This window comes from Exophiala xenobiotica (assembly GCF_000835505.1).
Source record: "Exophiala xenobiotica strain CBS 118157 unplaced genomic scaffold supercont1.5, whole genome shotgun sequence".
Lineage (NCBI taxonomy): Eukaryota > Fungi > Ascomycota > Eurotiomycetes > Chaetothyriales > Herpotrichiellaceae > Exophiala > Exophiala xenobiotica.
Window position 1 is genome coordinate 3,337,482 of NW_013562490.1, and position 20,588 is coordinate 3,358,069.

Genomic DNA, 20,588 nt, shown 5'->3' on the forward strand with positions numbered 1-20,588 from the left:
ATGTGATGGTTTGACGTGATTGTATTCAGCGTCTATCTTCTGTTGCGCTTTCTGCTCTGTTCATGTCATGTCTGTATGACTGAATCGATGTCTGATTTACAAGCAGAAAACGCCAAAGCCCCATGATCACCATGATCGTGTTTCTTGAAAAACACCACAGCCCATAAAATATCATTCCGTTTCGCCGGTGCAACTCATGAAACCCCCCATAAGCACGTTCGTTCAACCCAACTTCCCAATGGTGTGAAGAGTCATGATGACTGAAGTATTGTTGGCAAGTTGAGAAGTCATGTCATCATCTAGGATCGTTCGCCACGGAGACGACGAGCAAGCTGGATGTCCTTGGACTGGATGGTGACACGCTTGGCGTGGATGGCGCACAGGTTGGTGTCCTCAAAGAGAGAGACGAGGTAGGCCTCAACGGACTCTTGAAGAGCGCCGATGGCAGAGGACTGGAAGCGAAGGTCGGACTTGAAGTCTTGGGCGATTTCACGGACCAGACGCTGGAAGGGAAGCTTTCTGTTTTGGTTGTCAGTTCATTTTCAAGTAATGACAGCGAGGTGATTGACGAACCTGATCAAGAGCTCGGTGGACTTCTGGTAGCGACGGATCTCACGGAGAGCGACGGTACCAGGCTTGTATCTGTGAGGCTTCTTGACACCTCCGGTGGATGGTGCAGACTTGCGAGCGGCCTTGGAGGCGAGCTGCTTTCTTGGGGCCTTGCCACCTGAAATTGAAGTCAGCGACGATGTCAAGTGACGATGAGGTTGTATTGGTGGATCATACCAGTGGACTTGCGAGCGGTTTGCTTGGTACGAGCCATAGCGATGGATTGTTCGATGAAGATTGATGGTGTTGATGATGAAATTGGTTGAATGGAGATGATGATTGAGGCTGAATGAGGGAAAGAAGTTGAGTGGTGGAGGTGGGGGAGGTGCAGGTATTTGTAGGAAGGCAGAAGTGCAGGCGGCAGCTTGGCGGTTGATCCGGAATCAGGGCAGTGACTCAGATCGACTGATGTGTGTGATGGCAGTTGCGCGGCAGAGAAATCAACCCAGAATAATCGACTCAGATCAGGAGTGCAGAATGATCAATTTCTGGCAGGGCGAATTGGCTGTGATTTCGAATTGCACCCAAAATTGACTTGCCAGAACCCGTGATCCCGCGCTTGGCGTACCACATCAAAGATCTACACTACCAAGGGACACCTCTCAACCCCAGCATGAGCATATCGCTACACTCAATAATTTTGTTATTTCACTGTAGGAATGATCGCATGAGTCTATTGTCTGTTCTATCATCAGGATCAAAATTTCCAAGTGGTTTTGGTAGAGAGATCACCAAATCGATGCTGTTACCAAGGCTGGGTGAAGGCCAATGATCCAGCGTCAGGCGTGGTGGCTGCTTAATTCTGATTGGCTCTGATCTGGCAGTCGCAAGTTGATCTGAGACGCGCTGCCGGGGTGCATAAGTGCTCCTCCCCGCCGCCTCTCCCCAATCAAGTTCCCTTCCCACTATTCCATCTCAAAGCAAACAAGACTTCCATCCACCATCTTCATACCACTTCATCTCTTTCAAACCTTCAACTTCAATCCCAATCTATCAACATGACTGGACGCGGCAAAGGTGGCAAGGGCCTCGGCAAGGGTGGTGCTAAGCGTCACCGAAAGATTCTTCGCGACAACATCCAAGGTATCACCAAGCCTGCCATCCGACGTCTCGCTCGTCGTGGTGGTGTCAAGCGTATCTCCGCCATGATCTATGAGGAGACCCGTGGTGTCTTGAAGACCTTCCTTGAGGGTGTCATCCGTGATGCCGTCACATACACTGAACAGTGAGCTCTTCCATCCTGCTTTCATCTGTACATGTACTGATCTGTTCCTTAGCGCCAAGCGAAAGACTGTCACATCTCTGGACGTCGTCTATGCTCTCAAGAGACAAGGCCGTACCCTCTACGGTTCGTACTTGCTCACTGTTTCTCCCAGAACCAAACTAACAGGGCCCAGGTTTTGGTGGTTAAACATCTTGCTCTTCACACCAGCACCACGACATCACTATTCTGGCTTACTGTGCCTGCCATCTTCCATGGCATAGTTGCCTAATCCTTTTTTGCTTTGAGTTTCGGAGTGGTTGGTCATGCAAATGGGTTCTCACTGGGGTTGCAAAGGGTCATGGTTATGATGGGATGGCAAATCCAATGATGTGCTTTGATGTATCAATAGCAGGCACAACATGAATACAGCCTGCTTCGGCGTTGAGAGATGGGCTGAGCCATGACAAATGCATCAGCACCAGCATGAAATAACATTTCAAAGCACACTTGTTTCCCTACCTTTTCCGCCTCGTCCGTGCCATCGAATCGCGTTGGTCCGGCTGCGACGCGTCACTTCGTGTCTGCCAAACCGCATGGGTCTTCAAAACATTGCTTCAGTGACGGACTGCTAGCTAGCCCTGGCTTGTAGAGAGGCATCGAGCCCAGCTTGGCTTAGTCTTTGAATGGTTGTAGTGCTTTCCCTCCCATTCGGTCTGTCTTGGAGGCTTGCATGATCAAGATCACTTCGACTCATACCAGCGTAGTCTACCTAGAGCAGACGCAGAGACGCGTGCGACATTGATACTTCGGCAATGACATGTCCGTCAGCCTGAGCCTGCTGTCCGCTGGAAGGCATCCGATCTCACCAACTTTCAGTCTTGCATGCAGTATGGTGAGCGACTTTGGAAAGCAAGTAGGCCAGGATTCACGTCTTTCTCTGCTCACTGACCGTGGTGCTAGGAGGACTCGGGGCCAGCGGCAGAAATTAGGCATGTATGTCTTTTCGTGGTGGCCTGATTGGTGGTGTGTATCCGGGTGTTGTTGTTGCACTGCTCATGGTTGTCTGACTGCCACATGGATGGATCGATGGCACGGCTCGATCTGTATCAGTACCGCCGTGCTCGCAATATCTGGACGGTCGATCCTACGGGCAGAAGCGTTCCTAAATCATGCACGCGGAGCAAGCTCTGTCGACGCCGGGCACTTCGGAGGTAGTTCCTTGAGAGAGTTGTTCCAAAGATCACATCAAGAAGCGACGCCTCTGGCCGCCGGTCAGTGGGTCGACTCGACTCGTGCACAGGAATACTGCAGTCTCCTGCAGTACCATTGATAAGTACCCGACGGGAAAGAGCCAGATCTCGAGAAACGTTCACATCTGGGTCGCTTGCCAGGCTGGACAATCTGTGCTTCCCATATTTCCGAGGCTGTCGTATTCGTGGATGGCATACCACATCAGGCCATGTCGTTGTAAGGCGTCGTGATCTTGGCCTTCCCTGACTTTGGCCTTTGACCAACATACTAGACATCCCTCTGCTGGCAGATGGGTTCAGCGCTTGAGAGCCATCATGGTCGTTTGTAGGTTCTTGTACCTTCTAGCTGAATGCATTGTTGAGGGTGTTCTTGTCTATGGCTCACTCTGTAAAGACGGTTTTGAGGAGCATTGTATGAAAAGGTGCAGACTGTGAACTACGAGTGTTCGGGCTCAATCAGCTCAAGCCACATCGTGTCCCAACTTTGTGTATGTGCTGAGTTTGATCGTGATACCGGCATAAGATAAGTTGGCTCGTTCGGCATGGATTATTTTTTTAATCTTGGCGGAGTGCACCCAACTCGTCGGAAACTCAACGTTCAAACACAACATCACTACATGTGAACAAATGCCGATGAGTTACAGATGAGGGTATTGGCACGACTCGATGGTCACCGATTAACAACAGTGATGAAAGCTCTGCAGACTGAGATGGCTGATCTACGAAGCGCGGCACCCATGTTAGACACAGGTATCAGAGCAACATCTGAGGTCGACATTCCAGCCACTGGGATTCAATAACCGTACAAATCAGGGAGCCTACTACCTCGCCACGTCCTACACGCCTAAGGATGTTGCTCGTCGGCACTTCAACGAGCAGAGTGATTGACATCAACGAGCTTGTAAACACTGCGAGTTGTCCCAAACAAGATGACGCTGGTGGCTAATCAACAAAACAGCCGAGCTACCATGTTACGAATCCGTTCACGTTATGAGTCGCAGCCTAAAACAGGAAAACAAGTCTTGTGGTGACGGTCCTGGGAGCAACTTGCCATTAACAGCATGATGTGCAAAGTGATCAGCAGTCGACAAAACTGCGACACGCTGGCCAATACGAGCCCGGCAAGCAAGATTCCGAAAGCACAACAGAACATATTGGACGATCCTGTCGGCAGACGGACTGCTCAGCTAACAAAAGTCGGGCTGGCCACTGTAGCACCACTGGCCAAATCTCATCCCAGCTGAAGAGAGACAGCCACACAGACATGCAGCGTGGGATAGGAATGGAGAACCTGCAAATGTCCGTATGTTGACCTCTGGCGCAAGGCTGTGGCGTCTGGATGTACTTTCTCCATATGGCCACCCGGAAGGTACTTTGCCCAGTATGGGATACGACGAAAATCCGAGAAGCAAGCCTCCGGTGTAGAAAGCTTTGTAGGGTTGACCGATAGCTGGGCTGGCAACCATGCAGAGCTGAGCAACGCAGCAATAATGGCATTGACAAGATCAGCTGTAATGGGTCCCTCAGTCAACACGGAAGCGAGGGCCACGCGAGGCTACCCAGAACCAAAGATGCTGTGTACGACCATACAGTGCGCATCACTTCCCCAGACATGAGACAGATGTGGCGGTGCATCTAAGACCGGACCAATAATTGTCAAGCGAAGACCATAACACGCGTGCATCTATTTTACATGGCACACCTCGGAACCGAGGTCCTGGTTGTAAACAGGAAGTACTCGTAATCAGCTGGATAGGTGTGTACCATACGGAATGTGGTCCGGGCCATTCAAGGACAGGTTGGACAGAACAACCACCTACCCAACAGTCGTATCGACCACGACGGAACTGCCGAGCATCTGTGCCATTCCTCGGGCATACTTTTTCAAGCAATGGCACACAGAAAGAATCAACACGCATATGCAGAACAGTATGCTTTGGCTCAGACCTCAAGTTGTCCAACCCCCAAAATCGAGAATTGTCGGCTTCACATACCACTTCAGGCTAGCAGTCTTGTCAGATCTGCAACGACGTGCGCCTGGAACGGAGGGCCTCCGATCATAGCCGATAGTGTGCTGTCTGCTGCGCGGGATGGTGTCGGGAGTCCAATCATTTTGGTGAGCGGGCCTTGAACAAAGTTTTCCTTCAGCTGCACGTCGGGCGTCTAGAATCATATTGCGCATCAGCCCTACCAGCACCATCCACTACCATCCCAGGGTGCCCAGGTTAGATCAGCCTAATATTGCTGGTTCAGTGCTGGTTCCAATGCAACGGCAACCCTCGGCGCGTTCCTGCAGTTAGACGAGGAAAATCGAGTTCTAGAAGTCTTCCTCTTCCTCGTGAGGGTGGAGTCTGGTCACTCAAGATTCCGCCTGAATGCGATGCTCAGCACATAGCCATTCGGCTTCACGGCAACACTGGTCTCAGACTTTGTCTTAACATGGTTGCAAAAGGGCGTCAACCTATACGAGGATCTGCTCGCCGATCTAGGACCGAAGCCAGCTGGATCAAACACAATCAAGGACAATAGTACACCAATTCAAGGACTGGGAGTGACTTCTCACCTCACGACAAGGCTGCCACATAATCAGCATGGTCGTGCATTGGGGTAAACTAAGACAGAGGCTCCCAACACGGTCCTTGTCCACTTTATTTACTCAGCTCTCTTGGTTGATGAGTCAACGCCGCACCCCGTCGAAGCCCGATCGGCGTTTGCATTCGGATTCAACGCTCAACGCGAGCGGTCGCACACCATAAGCGGCATGCAGAGTCTGCATGGAGAAAGGTGGAAATGGACAAGGTAAGCGTACCCGGAACGCAGTCATGGAAAGGGCGGGATCTTGCAGGCAGAATCTAGAATCTACAGTGCCCGTTCTGGGTGTTACTCAGCTACAGTTGACTCGTCGGTTGAGGCATTACTCAGGTGCTCAGGCACCTTCTGGCTCGTACAAAATTTGGCCGGGCTCTCGGGTGGATTCGGCTCGAGTAAAGGTGTCGTCAGCCAAAGACAATCATTGGCTGCGACTCGCACAGCCACACCTCTGTTCGTGTCTGATTGGCTGGAGGAGTGTTTGCCAAGAGCGAGATGATGGAAGAGAAAATCCGATCAGCACCAATTTTGTCCCTTCTCTGTTTTCCATGGCCGCGGCCCTCGCTGGCCCTGCCCTCGCAAGCATCGCCTACACCCGGCAATTATGGCACAACCGAAATCAATGCGACTGCCTGTGGTGAGTACCATTGCAGTGAACGGCGACCCCGGACCTATACACAGTAGTGTCTCCAAGATGAACGCCGGCAGAGATTCACTTCTTAGGCAGGAGTGGCAGGTCACGGCAGGTGCAACACGCCGAGCACACCCATGACACCCATGTCAAGCGAAAACCTGTCACCCCAGGCGTCCGTGGGCAGGCTCACTACTCGTAGGCCTCTGCGCTGCCTGAAAAGCCCGCAAGAAAGCCGCGGCCAGCTTAACACACGAGTATTACGGGCTACTACGTACAGGTATCGCCGAGCGAACCCTAAAAAAGACCCCTTCACCCATTCTGGGTGCCCATCACCGCTGGTGCGCCATGATCACATCCTTGTCACTCGTCGACGTCATCGCTTCGCTGACCCTCTCTTTTTCGCTTCCTGCAGCCAGGGTCCTGGTTCCGGCCGAATGCACTCAACAAACCTGGACTTTCAACGCAACCTGACAACACTACCACTGCCTCTTTTCTGCAACCCGGTAACGCTGCATCAATATCGAAATTTGCACCTCCAAGGATCAAAAGGAGAAACCCCCATCCAATATCAGGTCCGTTCCGCTCCCACCACCCAATCCCCCCGTCTCGGTCTCTGCTTTCCAATCGACAGACCATCATTCCACCGACTTCCAATCTTGTCTGTCGTCAGCCCCCGTCGTGCTCCGGCTATTCAAATACCTCTTCTCTATATTCCTACATTTGCCACCTGCTCATTTCTGACTGTCCTTCTCCGCTACAGCCCACTTACACTCGTCCGAGTTACCTCCACGTCCTCCATTACCAAGACATAACAAACAACGCATCCTACCATATCTGAGGTTCATACAAGAGTACCTTCTCTTCGCCACTCCCGCTCGAGCCTCACACATACTACATTATCTTGATGAACAAGCAGTCGGCGAAACAGCCAAGTAGCCCCAGCGTTCGCATCCAACATTCGAGCCCGACACCTACCCCGACTCCTGCAACACAACCACCCATGCTTGCTCAGAGTCCGTTGGTAGGTGGGTGGAACGACGGATATCATACAGGCGGGTATCTCAGTGCGCTGCCCAAGAACTTTCAGAAATTTCACAAGAGGGATTCGTCCGGGTCATCGGTCGCATCTCTCGGGCCTCCTTCGCCTCTCACCCACAACAACATATATCCTCACATTGTCGCCACCACCGACTCGAACTTTCCCTCCTCTTACGACTTCGACTACTCTCAAACTCCACATACGGCCAAATCAGATTCGGCCATGATGTACCCCCAGAATTTTGGCGCAGTTGACATGAGGAGGATACAATCACAAGGCGCCGACGAGCGTGCGTCATACAACTTGTCCGCGCCTCAGTCAGTGTCGACAATGAGTCACAATTCTCCCGCGACGCCGCATACAAATTATGAGCCAGAGTACGATGAGAAGCATGTCTATGGTGAGCATGCCCTGGAGGAAGAAGACACCATGTTCGAATACTTACAGTTTCAAGCAGCATACCCCACGGCCGCATACCAGCAATCCTTGCAAGATGTCTTCCCAGACCAGCACTTTGCCATGGCATATCCTCAAGCCCAGCAGAACATGCAGAGGATGAACCTCTCGTCGCACCGACAGAACATGATGGCCGATAGACTACAGGCCGCGACACAAGATCACCTGAGGACGAATTCACCTACATCCGATCCCCGCGATAAGTCACCGTTCCGACAGAATTCGCCTTACAGCATGCCTGCGCCAGCACAGCGACCACGACAGCCACCTGTCCTCCAGAAGGAGCGGACATCGATATCTCCCAAGGATCTGATGTTGGACGAGCATGACGTTGATGATCACGCGACACCTCTGTTTGCGCCGGACCAGTCAAATGCTATGTTCGGGAACCGTAGAACATCGTCGAACCTGGCGAGTTTCTACACCCCCGTGATGACAAACGAGTCTTCCATGCAAATTCCTCAACAGTATCCATTCGTCAGCCAGTCAGGACAACAAAGCACGGGTTTGCAAGACGTTACGCCGGAGTTCCCAGCACATATGCTCTCCATGGAGTCGACGAATGAGGAGGGACCATCTGAGCCCTCGAGCCAACAGTCGCAAAGGATCAGAGTGCAGGCGCAGCCACGGCCTGCGCCTCAGCAACAGCCAGTACAGCGGCCGGAGGACACGTCCTCCGACTCTGGGACTTACTCATGCACTTACCATGGTTGTCATTTACGGTTCGATACACCGGCCAAACTTCAGAAGCACAAAAGAGATGGTCACAGGCAGACATCACCAGCTGCATCAGCATCGCCTAATCTAGCATTGCGGAACTCTCAGGCTGGCCCGCACCGGTGCGATCGCATCAACCCCAGCACCGGCAAGCCCTGCAACTCGGTTTTCTCTCGACCTTATGATCTGACCCGACACGAGGATACAATCCACAATGCCCGGAAGCAAAAGGTCCGATGTCATCTGTGTACGGAAGAGAAGACATTCTCACGTAACGATGCGCTCACGAGGCACATGCGTGTTGTACATCCAGACGTTGACTGGGTGGGCAAGCAAAAGCGCAAGGGCCAGAAGTGATGAAATCAATTGGATACAACCTTCTCCAATTCTGACGTCGGGGCCCAGCGGCCTCGGATTATTCTGTACGACTAATTTTGTTTTTCTTCGCGAGGCGGTTTTTCTTGCCTGTTGCACACGGCTTACCTCAGCACTGATGATGATGAAATGAATGGCGAACAATGACATGTTTGAGGAATTCCATTCGAGGAACCTCCATGGTGGAGCATTGGAATGGCACGGCATGGCGCAAGAGAATTTAGAATGGACATTTTATTACAGCAAATTGCGGTTGATGTTTCGGTTTCTTTCTAGGCAGGCACAGGGGGAAAAAGGATGACACTCACAACGATCACCATATCGATGATAGACTGTATCACTACTGGCATTGGCAATTGGGTTTCAGCATGGCAGTCGATTGGGAGAGCGCAAATCGAGGATGATGCTGCAGATTTTTGTGGTCGGACATGGTACATATTGGTTTCAATTGTGAATACAGATGGTATTGATTTTCCCATTGTCGATACAATGATGATTTTCTCGTGATCTTGTGTCCTTTGCATGATTATCATACAACGCCACAGCACGATGCTTCGATCGAGGGTGGGATGGCCGGAGTGGAGCGGATTGTCGGTTTACCGGGATTGCTGGACTTGTTGTAGCTCGGGCCTGATTGCATGGATGAAATGAATGAAGTAACACAACATGCTTGTAGTTGGAGCAGAACAGCGCCAGGACGTCAACTTCGGGATTCGGCAGGGCATGACTGGAGCCGTGGATGGGAAGCCAGACTTGGATCTTTGATCTGTGTGATTAAGTGGAGGGGACGTCGAGTGTTGACGATACGACGACGTTTTTGTTTGCATCATACTACTTACCTATGTGGGAATTAGTGTTCTCGGTCTTCGTCACGATCTGCATTTTTCGTCTGCGATCTTCTTTTTTCCTTTCTCGATAGGCATTGGTCGGACCCCTACTCTCGAATCGAACGCGGGGGTATCGGGCTGGCGTGGGTGGTGCAGTCATAGGTTGGAACGGATGCACCGCATACACAGTACACAGTAAACTGTCGAAGTAAATGCTATTATACCAGGCAAATTTTGGTCGCTGAGAGTACTTGCGAATACTGGTACTACTGAGATCGTGTCCGGGCAATGTATTTTGGATGTTGGTGTTGGTGTTGGCGTTGGCGTTGGAGTTGGGGTCAGTCAGCCTCGGGGGCCGCATCTAAAGGACCGCCACGGACGGCGTACTTTGTGGGGGCGAGTATTGTATACAGCATCATGATCCTACCGGTACTGGAATTCTTCTGACATGACATGACATAGCGAGTGATGTGAGGTGTGGTAACGTTTTCCGGAGTGTTGAATCCTGGGTTGAGGCTGGAGTTTCGAAGCATTGAAAGTGTGGCTGACATAACTCGATGATTTTATTTTAATTTTATATTCCGGGGTCCGAGATTCCCAGCATCAACAGCAGATAGCCACAGCCTCAACATCACGAACTAGAACCGAATGATGTGAAGTATGTATTGCTGCTACGATGAGCTACCTTTGCTAGCTCGTCACTTATAGTAGTAGGAAGCCGCTGCTTACGAGACAGCCAGACACGGTGCTGCAGCACTCCTCACCCGTCCTCAAGTCTAGCGATGCTTGTGATTTGGGTTCAGCAACTCATGGACCCCTGCTCACAAGTACCTACGTCCGGTAAGCAGTCTTCTTGGATAGGAAGGCGTGTGCCAGGAGAACCGAACTGTCTGCGGTGCACCCGACACTCACAACGACGGAGCAAGTGAAGTATGCTAGTAGTTCCTCTCAATCCAAGAACCTGCTGCAAAAGGGTCTGATGAGCGATGAAACGCTGCAACGACCAATGTTTCGTGTGCGATGGTCGATGTCAAGGGGTACTCCCGATGCAAGAATGTGACCTACCTGATGAAGCATCTGGTCAGCCTGGAAGTTGCTTCAGAACCGAGCCTCCGCGCCACAACAAGATCATTTGAAATCCATCCAGAGCATCCCGCAGGATTCCGAGTCATCTCTAGGCAACAGAATTTCCGTTGCATGGACATAGTCTGCACAAGGCAGATGTAGAAGCTACTCCTTCCCGCATCCGCCACCTGCTAGGGAGTCTGCGGCAGCATCGTGGTAGCAACGCTGCTTCAATCTCAGCAAGCAGTTGCGTGGCCTCAGCCGGCGAGTCTCACGGCGCCGGACACGCGTCGCTCGCGATATTTCCAGCAAGATTGTAAAACTGATGCGTCCAAAATCCGCCGAAGTGTAATTTTGTTCGCTGGATCCGGAGATTATGTTGGTCCAGTCGTCCTCGGTCGCCGGTCGTCTCACTTGGGAAGTGGTCCACCCAACCATCGCGGAGCTGCCTGGCTAGCTAGACTTTGAAGCATAAGGTAAGAAATGCCCGGCATGCAAGTTGTGCTGGCAGTACTCCGTACATGGCGAAATCTAAGTCCGTTGCGGCCGCAAAACACTGCCGAGCGAGCGATGCTGCTGTGATGCTCGCGTAAGAAAGGATGATGTCATCTGCGGTGTTTTTCGGGGGTCCTTCTCCCAGTGACTAACTGGATTAGTTGTAGTTTACGATCCTCGGTGGCTGGACTGTCGCAAGTGCAGTTGGCTGGAGACTCGATGCGATTGCTTCTTCGGGTACGCTACTTAATTAGGACTTTTTCTCGTTCGTGGATTGTGGCTTGGACAGAGAGCGTCGAGGCATCGAGGCGTCGAGTGTCAAAACTGGTGAGGAATACGAGTCTCGAGTACGTGTGTGGATGACCTGACCATCGATCGGCTCATAAAGTTGGACCAAGCCGATTGAGAACAGGTCCATGCTTAGCCACCTAAGGTAGGTACTGATGACAGGCGCGTCGAGATGGCTTGTGAGGAGTACCGCAGTCGCCAACGTCCGGATGAGGAAAGCATCCATGGCACGGGCAACATGAGGCACACACCTGCTGACCAGACAGGCAACAGTGCGGTGTCTTGTGACTGGAAAGGAGAACAGGCAGCACATTTCCGTCGAGCTAGCTGTGCCTTTCTGTGCCTGCGGACGTTCTCTGGGGGACATCCTACTGATGAGCCAGTGCGGTGCCTGCCACTCAAGATATTCGCTGCTTCACGTGGGCGATGGACTTATGCGGGCATTTCTCTGTCCCCGACTTCGCCGAAGGTCTCCTCAGCAGTCCCACGCAGTCCTCACCTAGCGTTGGTCTACTCGAATGTGCATCGACGGGTTTACTGTGGTGGACATGCGAGATAAAGTTAAAGTTAGGAGATAAAGTTGCATGAATCTGATCTGCGCACAAAGGACAAAGTATTCAACCGCAGCAGCAGGCCACACCCAAACACAGACATATGTGCCTGTTCATCATGAAGCTTTCCTGATTCTGAGTGGTCCACCGTCTACATGCTACGAACAGTGCTGAAGAGCTTGATGTTGGGGACCTTTCCTTGCGTGGTGGGCTCCAGATTTTCCAGTTCGCAAGTAAGGATGCCCTGAACTGAAACCGACAAAGGAAAGTGCGCGACAGAACCAAACACACAGATACACGTGCACAAGACGACACCCTTATTGACTACTGTTTCAATCGAGCTGCGATCCTACTGACATACTGACCCCAGGCTGCCCAACGAAGACGAGGCTCGCCGAATCAAAGAAGTAGAATCCCTCTGCCCGCAACAGCAAGAGGGCGATCCTCCTTGTTCATCAAACTACGGCATTTTGTGGTCAACGCTTGTATATACTTACAACCTACACGTGGCCGCACATGAGTTCACAGTCGTCTCAGAAATGCCCACCGGCTTGTTGAAAAGAATTCAGTCGTTCTCAACAAATTTCTGCCGACAACTACTACTGATAGCAGTCTCCTCTCACTCATAAGTCAAGATCCATGCCATCTTCTTCCCTCCCCTAGACTTGAAGTCAACCAACAGTGCTAGCATCGCTCCTCTGGTCTACAGCAACCATGGGTTTAGTTGTATCCATGGGTCACGGTAGTCAACGGTCGGGGAGGCTGGCCGGAAGAGAACGAGAGGGGCTTCAACACTCCGCTCCTAAGAGATTACGAGGATCGTCTCTATCGCAACTTCTCAACCACTCCAAAGCGATCGCAACGTTCTTAGCGGCATCAGTATCCCAGGCATCACTCTCAACTTGGTATCGCCGGATGAGAAATGGGAACGCCCACCATGTGACCTAGGACGAGGAACTCTGCAGTTCTCCTTATCTCACCATGCATAAGCAGGAGCCGACTCACAAGCGTCAAGAGTCAAACGTGAATGAAGGACGTGGACTTCGGCTCGAGACTGATCACGAGCAATATTACCACCGAACTTTCTCAGTCTGGCTGAGAAGTTGTACTGCGATATGGGGATCCAAGCAGCTGCATCTGTGTGCGAAGACGGGACTGAGGGCGTCTGTTTCGATGCAGACCAGGATGAACTCGTCAAGAAGGAGGCAGGGAAGAGTCGAGACTTTCAAGTCCTTCGCGCATGTGGCTGTTTAGTGAGAAAGGAACCGAACTTGGTCCTGCGGCTGGCGGTTGAATCTGGGTTTCTGTGGTAGGAAAATGAAAGTTTAGGCCTACTATTGAGTCAATTTTAGACACTGAATCTTGCGGTAAGGACCTCCACCCCAATTCTCGCCAAAAATGGGTCAAAAGTCGATGTTTTTGAACATCACGAAGCCAATAACCTTTGTAAGATATGCAGATAGAATTCAAGTCAATACATTGATAGATAATTAATTAGTACTGACTTACTTTGGATTATATCTCCTATAACTTCTATTAGAAAAACTCGAAGAGAGCGAGAAAATTAGAAAATATCATTCTATACTTAAGTACTATATTATTATAAATTAGTCTAAATCGGTTGAAATCGAGTTAATCGGTTTTAAAATACATCTATAAGTAGAGTAGTATATAAATAAAGAGTTCTATCGATATATTATCTCGCCTTCCCTTCTAGTCTACTATAAAAAATTAACTCTTATGATATATAAGCGTTAATCAATAACCTTATTTAAAAGGTTATAATACTATTACTTATAGACGAATATAAGTATTAGTATCTTAGGGATAATAGATCGAGCTAGGATTAAGTCGATCCTAAGTTAAACTAGCGCTATAGAGTACTAGAGAAAAGTAAGCTCGCTAACTCGATTTAAAATATTTCAGTTGATTCCCTATATTCTACATTAATTCTATAGATATTGATACTATACTATATATATCTTAATTTAGCTTGAGTAAAAAAATTAAATATATTGAAATTTAAAATTTAAATATTAGTAACGAGGTCTTTTATAAGATATTTTAACGATAGAACTATGTTATAGATCAGTATCAAAGTCCTTTTAATTGAGGTAGTAGCGTCGTTGCTTTATAAATTAGAAATTATAAAAAATTCTAACGTTAGTCTTTTCAAAAATTAAAAAATTAAAGAACGATAAGGTAGGCACGGCCAGCTCAAATCGTACCTGCTATTTTACGCAAAGAAGTTTAGCCGCGGCTGCTATTTTAAGCATTTCCCCTGCGTCTACGCTCTCCCTAGGATAGTCTGAGGCATCAAGTGCAGACCACATTCACATTCGCATTAGATTCTACTTGGAACCGGTCAAGATACGACTCGCAATCGGTTCAGGGCATGCTCAGACTCACTCAATCCACTCGCCCAAGTTCAGTTTGCCAAATTCTTAAAAAGTCCCTTCGGTACTAGGTACTATAGTAAAGTAGTAGTGAGAATACACTGAAGATAAAGTGAAAACAGCTCAGAAGGATTCTAAAACTGGTTGCACTCGGCATTGAAGGATTCTACATTTACAATATTTTGAGCACGAAAACCGGTGCGAAAACATTCTTCAATCAGCCAATCCACCCAGCTTAGAACCCCCGATGTTCCAGCGATACTTAGTACTAGGTAGTATACAGGAGAGTTTCCTCGCCACTGGGGCGACAACTCTTGAACGTGCGACGGGTTTTCCCAACACTGTCAGATCACAACATCAGAAGGAAGAAGGTTTTTGTCCGGCGGCACTTCCCAAGACCCAGCAAGTGTCGTTGTTGTTAATACAACGGGCGGCACCAGGATTCTTCCCGGTGAAAGTTGGCGAATGGGCTTAGCCGATTGAGAATCTCGGAGAAGAGGCGGACGACAAAAGGTTCGAATTCCAAAAAGGAGTATGGGCGGTTGATCGGCATGTCGATGGGGTACCTGGTATAGAAGTCGATAGAAGCGAGGGTTACCAGGGGCTGTAACAGCTAGAATATAAGTACTGGTATATAGTCAGCACCACATGCTTGTACTGACGTATTCGCTACTTGTGCTTTGCATAAAGCCTCTAAGTAGTAGTACTACTACCATCCAAAAAATCGCCCACAAAGTCTGCCACTTCCCGAGGCTTCTCAACCATCGGGAGGTGTCCAGCACCCTCGACAATCTTGAACGTAGCAGACCGTCCGTCAGCCGATCCCAACTCTTTTGACATCTTTTCCATTCCTTTAGGTAACACCCCATCTCCAGCACCGACCAGAAAGGCGCCTCTACCCTTGTACTCGGGCATGAGATCGGTGTAATCGTAATTGAACAGAGACTCGACGCCGCGGCGGAATTCGGGCAGCGAGTTGGTGAGGACCATCCGCTTGACCCTGGCGATTTCAGGCACAAGGTCGGGATTGTCGTAGGATTCGGGCACGAACCAGCGCCGGACCGTCATCTCGGCAAGTTCTTCGCCCACCACCGGCTGCGGACTGGCGTCGGGGGACTCGTCGCCAAACAGTGACGAGAGCTGCAGCGTCATGCCTCCCTTCTCGGCCACAGCAATGCGTTGGCTCCATGTGTCCTTGTTCCCGGCCGGGGATTTGGCCGAGGTGTCGCAGGCGACGAAGCACTTGATCCGCGAGGGGTATTTGAGTGCTGTCGCCAGCGCCGTCACTCCGCCCATGGAAACGCCAACCAAGCCCGCAGCCTGGGGTATGCGAAGTGAGTCCAAGAGCTGGATGATGTCCGAAGCTTGAACGTCGACGGTCACGGGGCTCGTCGTGCCGCTGGGCATGGTCCGACCACGGGACAAAAACCGAAGGACGCGATATTGTTGGTTCTGTGGCCGAGAGAAGAAATGCTTCAAGAAGCTGTCCCAGATGCCCCAGGTCACGAGGACCGAGTTGACCAATACAAGCACGGGTGCGTCAGGATCAGAAGGATTGCCTTCGAGGCGGAAAGGTAGGACTGCGCCATCGCGTGTCGTGACCGTGGACTCTACTGCTGAGCCAAAAGGTGAAACGTTGGGGATGGTCTTGGTGAGCCCGTCGGGCGAGGTCCAGGGAGCTACAATTCCCAGGTGCCGGGCCGCTCCTCCAAAGGTGTAAAAGAGTTCGTATGTGCGGACCTTGCTGTCCGAAACTTCCACGGGTGGAGCTTCGAATATGGGCACAGACTTGGGTTCGGTTGATGGGGTGAACTCATTGATCACGACAACGTCGACTTTCCCGTCTTCGCGAGGTTCAAGATACGAAGTCCTGAACCAGGATGTCCTCCTCCAGCCAGGGATCTCTGCCACTTTTGGCAGGAGAGAGTTCTGGATCCAGTCCACGATATTCGACACTTGACTCGGTGCCAGCAGGTATCGCGATGTAGTCAGGACGTTCCCCTTCCTGTTCTCCTCGAAATGCTCCGGTGATTCAAGTCTCACAAAGGTCTTGTCGTTGATTCGTTCACCCACGAAATCCAACATAAGTCGATCGACCCAGATCTGGGCCATCACATCGATCTCACGTTGGGTTTTGCCGGGCGGGGCGCGCAAGTACTGATATGGCTGCTCGTTGAATTGGTCCATGTCAGTGGCATCATAGATGGCTAGGAACTCCGGCTTGGACTGTGTTCCAGCGTTAGGTCCTGGGAGGTCGGCCGCTCGATAGCGAAAACCATTGGGCATGAATGACAGACGTGTTCGGTTGGGTCCATGTTCATTGTTGTACCAGTCATGGAATAGGTCTAGTGATAACGTCTCTTTGGGCTGCATGGTTACAAAGAGCAACCCGCGAGTTGGACTTGAAGAAGGCATGATGACACCACAGAACTCAGATTTGGACGCCGGTCGTTTTCCGGAAAGCAGAAATGAGGTACGTTGACTCGGGTTGATCTGGTGTAGGCGTCGCGTCGTCTTCTAGATAGGAAGGTAAGCACCGCCTTACCGTTGCTTGACCTCCTGGTATCAGAAGTGGTACCACGAATACAATCAAGCAAGTGGTTGTCTACTAGTAAGGAGGACGTTGTGAGCTTTCAGAAGAAGGCCGGTAATGGGTTTTCGTCAAGCTAACGACATGCACTCATTGGTCTCGAGCGACAAGCCAATGATGAGGAAGAAGACTCTGGGTGCATCTGCCGTGCTCAGATGCCTAGAATTTGCATCGGAACAAGCCCCGCGAGCCTACCACCTAGCCTCACACCTACAGTAGCTGCCCACACTCGGTGACGTATAAACGGCCTCGACGGGAGGCGGAAAAGACTTTATCCGCAACGTGATGTGCTTTTCAAAATTGGAGGTACAGCTAAGGAGTCTCCTGTTGTACTCGCTCTATGTCCGCACAACCCTACTAGTCATACCAGATAGCATTCATACCGAAGCCAGGCTCTTTGATATCCAAGTGAGCGGCTCTCGAAAGGTACTCGTCTTGCCACCGGTAGATCTCGACCCATCCGTCTTGGTCATCGGTCAGAGCTAACCACTCGTCCGTCCATGGACAAGGACTCACAGCATTCGAGTGGCCACCGCTGTTGGGTGTGGGACTGATGCACAGTTGCCGCTCGACCTGACCGTGTGGTCCAAGTTTGAACGCGCTGATATACCCCGTCACGTTGAATGAGTTGGACCTGGCCGTTGCGAAGAGGTATTTCCCACTCTGAGAACAAAATACGACGTCAGATCTATACATCTTCTTCAGATCTCGGACACCTGCTTCGCGTTAGAATCTCCACCAACATCAAACGCTCGAGCGACATCAGACGTACCTGGAGGAACAAGAGGATAGAGGTTCTGCGTGAAGACTGGTAGATGAGTCTTCTCATCGATCACGTAGACACCCAATCTGTTTCCGGCCTCCATCAACACATACAGGTAATGTCCGCTGGGATGCATTTCGACCCATCGAGGATGATCGCCGGCCGAGGGTGCATCGACGCTGCCAACAAGGGTGAGGGTGCCGTCGCTGGCCTTCTTATGCGTCCAGATCTTATCCGCCCACATGTCGGCCGAATAAAGGTATTCTTCGCTCGGGTCGAATACCATACCATGGATGGCCGACTGTTCGCTGTATTCGTAGTTTTGAATATTCTTGTCGAGTTTGCCGTTCTGATCGACGGAAAAGACGTTGCCGTAGCCCGCATGCTCGTAGAATGGGTTGCCATAGACGCAATAGGGCGGCTGTTTGGCTGCTAGAACAAATATTGCTCTGGTCCTGGTGTCGGTACCCTGGGCTCGAGCTGGTCGTCCGTCAGCATTGATGTGCATCTCTGGGGCCTGGATTTACATACGATCATGGTTCATTGGGTGCGAGATCTCGTGCGAAATAGTATCTGGTGACTCGACGGCATGACTTGACCACTTCTTCATGGAAGCTCCATAGATGTTTTTCCGTCGATGCTATCAGACCGACGGTATGAGCGTTGTCTGCTCGCAAGGCATTTTGGACATAATCTGGCATGTACTCACGTCGAATGTCATCCATGATATCGGCTCATCTTCCGGAATGCTTGTCCTTTTCACCAGCTTCAGAGTCGAGGCTTCGTCGTCGAATTCAACCGTGAAAATTGCTCCCGGAGGTGTCCATGTCCCTATCATCAGATGGTGCTTCATTTTCAGCACCAATGAGTTAACATACAGTGAGGAATATGTCACATGGCTTTAACAAGTCGATTCCTCTTCGACGCTATGCAAGAAAACTGGAGATGCCGAGTTGACTTGCCGACAACCCCGATACGTGTCCAGTGAGAAACGGTTGTTCGATTCGGCGGTTCTGTCTAGGGGCCGCCAGAGCTTAACTACCGACTTTAAGCGGCGTGGGCGCCTGTGCGGGGCATGGGGGAGTAGCCCGTGAGATTTTCCAGGGGGCCTTGTTCAGGGCTGTTGGGGGTTCTTGAGACGGCAGCGAGAAACGGCACAGCTTTCGGACGATTGGTGCCGTGCTTGGACTTAGCATGCTCGCCATTGGACGAACCATCAAGAGGGTCGTGAAGGGTTTGTTCCGAGGGCCCAGTTTCCCCAGAATCGAGATTGAGCGTACTCGATGTCATGAGCCGACTTTCACTGCCGGCCTGTTCTAGCTACGACGGCAAGTGAGCATATATACCTGGACAATGGCCCACGAAGATGTCGATGTCTCTTGGAACAGTCCAACGTCTTCAACAATATCCCCTTCTTCGGTGTCTATTTTCTATCCCTTCGCTGAGGCCGGATTCTTGACATATCAATCGTCATCATGTCGTTCCAAAACGTGGTTGAAAATTCGACGTCAGTCAACCTCAATGGCGCGACGAACGGCAACGCAACAAATGGACACGCGACACACAAGTACGATCCCAACTTCACCGACAGCCTCATCCAGGCCATGGGCCCCAAGACTCCCGACCGAGCGAGATTTGTCCTAGGCAGTCTGATCCGACATCTTCACGATTTCATCCGCGAGACGGAACTCACGCCCGAGGAATGGATGAAGGGAGTCCAGTTCACAAACGCCATCGGCCAGATCAGCGACTCCAAGAGAAACGAAGGCCAGCGAATCTGCGATGTTCTCGGCATCGAATCGTAAGTACTACTAGTAGAGATTCTCCCTACGTCAAAGGCGGGCCGACTAGCTAACCACAACGGATTCCAGTCTGGTCGATGAAGTCGCCAACAAAATCATGCTGGAGAGCGACGAAACGCCAACGTCTTCCACCATTCTAGGCCCCTTCTGGAGTCCTCATGCACCTTTCCGCGAGCTCGGCGACAGCATCGTACAAGACCCGTACCCGACCGGTAGAGTTACCCTGATGCACGGCGTTGTAAGCGACTATAAGACGGGCAAACCCATCCCCAACGCCGTCGTGGACATCTGGCAGGCCTCAGCCAACGGCAAGTACGATTTCCAGGACGACGAGCAGTCCGTCAACAACCTGCGCGGCAAGTTCAAGACCAACGAAAAGGGCGAATACTACTATTATTGTTACCACCCGACCGCATACTCGCTACCCACCGATGGTCCGGCGGGCGTCCTGCTGAGACTAATGGACCGCCATCCCATGAGACCCGCCCACATCCACCTGATGGTCAGCGCCGATGGCTACAAGTCTCTCACCACCCAGCTTTATCCGCGCGATGACCCCTACGTGACCAGCGACTCGGTGTGCGCTGTCAAGGACGATTTATTGCTCGACTTCAAGCCATCCAAGGACCCCAAGGCCGAGCTGGACCTGGAGTACAACGTTACTCTGGCTCCCTTGAAGCCCGGCCAAAAGGCGGGTTGGGTACACACTGTTTTCTGAGCGTCCTTAATGTATCTTCTGGGCTTTCGTCTTTTGAGGGCGTTATTCCTCGTTTTGCAATCTGCCCGCTTGACTGGGTGGCGGCAAAGACAGGACTTTTGACGCCTCGAGGACTGCGATGCAACGTCCGAAAAGAGGCGAAACAATCACGCTTCTTTTGATTTAGCCTGTGTGAACAATGAAATATCCCATGATTGATGAGCACCCCAAATTCATGCAT

General features: G+C 51.0%; 7 protein-coding genes across 8 annotated transcripts; 4 read left to right on the forward strand and 3 right to left on the reverse strand.

The window, feature by feature from the left end:
• Nucleotide 1: 1 nt before the first annotated feature.
• Nucleotides 2-1,068, reverse strand: PV05_09038 (histone H3). Its single transcript, XM_013458594.1, has 3 exons — nt 787-1,068; nt 574-727; nt 2-519 (listed from the first exon to the last, which is right to left on the reverse strand). The coding sequence occupies exons 1-3, from the start codon at nt 821-823 to the stop codon at nt 300-302; spliced, it is 411 nt and encodes a 136-aa protein (XP_013314048.1). The 5' UTR covers nt 824-1,068; the 3' UTR covers nt 2-299.
• Nucleotides 1,069-1,607: 539 nt separating this feature from the next.
• On the forward strand, nt 1,608-2,020 carry PV05_09039 (histone H4; the record flags this gene model as incomplete). Its single annotated transcript, XM_013458595.1, has 3 exons — nt 1,608-1,834; nt 1,887-1,957; nt 2,007-2,020. 3 exons carry the CDS (start codon nt 1,608-1,610, stop codon nt 2,018-2,020), a joined length of 312 nt encoding a protein of 103 aa, XP_013314049.1.
• A 610-nt stretch (nt 2,021-2,630) lies between these two features.
• Nucleotides 2,631-3,143, forward strand: PV05_09040 (uncharacterized protein; the record flags this gene model as incomplete). Its single annotated transcript, XM_013458596.1, has 1 exon — nt 2,631-3,143. One exon carries the CDS (start codon nt 2,631-2,633, stop codon nt 3,141-3,143), a length of 513 nt encoding a protein of 170 aa, XP_013314050.1.
• A 3,015-nt stretch (nt 3,144-6,158) lies between these two features.
• On the forward strand, nt 6,159-10,204 carry PV05_09041. 2 transcript variants are annotated; one of them, XM_013458597.1, is made up of 2 exons: nt 6,159-7,725; nt 7,780-10,204. In XM_013458597.1, exons 1-2 carry the CDS (start codon nt 7,191-7,193, stop codon nt 8,853-8,855), a joined length of 1,611 nt encoding a protein of 536 aa, XP_013314051.1. In that variant the 5' UTR covers nt 6,159-7,190; the 3' UTR covers nt 8,856-10,204. The 2 variants fall into 2 exon arrangements, with proteins under 2 accessions (XP_013314051.1, XP_013314052.1); XM_013458598.1 differs by having other exon boundaries at nt 6,159-10,204.
• Nucleotides 10,205-14,664: 4,460 nt separating this feature from the next.
• PV05_09042 (uncharacterized protein) lies at nt 14,665-17,103 on the reverse strand. The gene has a single exon (XM_013458599.1). The coding sequence runs from the start codon at nt 16,908-16,910 to the stop codon at nt 15,189-15,191; it is 1,722 nt and encodes a 573-aa protein (XP_013314053.1). The 5' UTR covers nt 16,911-17,103; the 3' UTR covers nt 14,665-15,188.
• Nucleotides 17,104-17,361: 258 nt separating this feature from the next.
• PV05_09043 (uncharacterized protein) lies at nt 17,362-18,832 on the reverse strand. The gene is made up of 4 exons (XM_013458600.1): nt 18,558-18,832; nt 18,380-18,488; nt 17,858-18,328; nt 17,362-17,801 (listed from the first exon to the last, which is right to left on the reverse strand). Exons 1-4 carry the CDS (start codon nt 18,699-18,701, stop codon nt 17,443-17,445), a joined length of 1,083 nt encoding a protein of 360 aa, XP_013314054.1. The 5' UTR covers nt 18,702-18,832; the 3' UTR covers nt 17,362-17,442.
• A 363-nt stretch (nt 18,833-19,195) lies between these two features.
• PV05_09044 (uncharacterized protein) lies at nt 19,196-20,571 on the forward strand. The gene is made up of 2 exons (XM_013458601.1): nt 19,196-19,649; nt 19,720-20,571. The coding sequence occupies exons 1-2, from the start codon at nt 19,324-19,326 to the stop codon at nt 20,366-20,368; spliced, it is 975 nt and encodes a 324-aa protein (XP_013314055.1). The 5' UTR covers nt 19,196-19,323; the 3' UTR covers nt 20,369-20,571.
• The last annotated feature ends 17 nt before the right edge of the window (nt 20,572-20,588 follow it).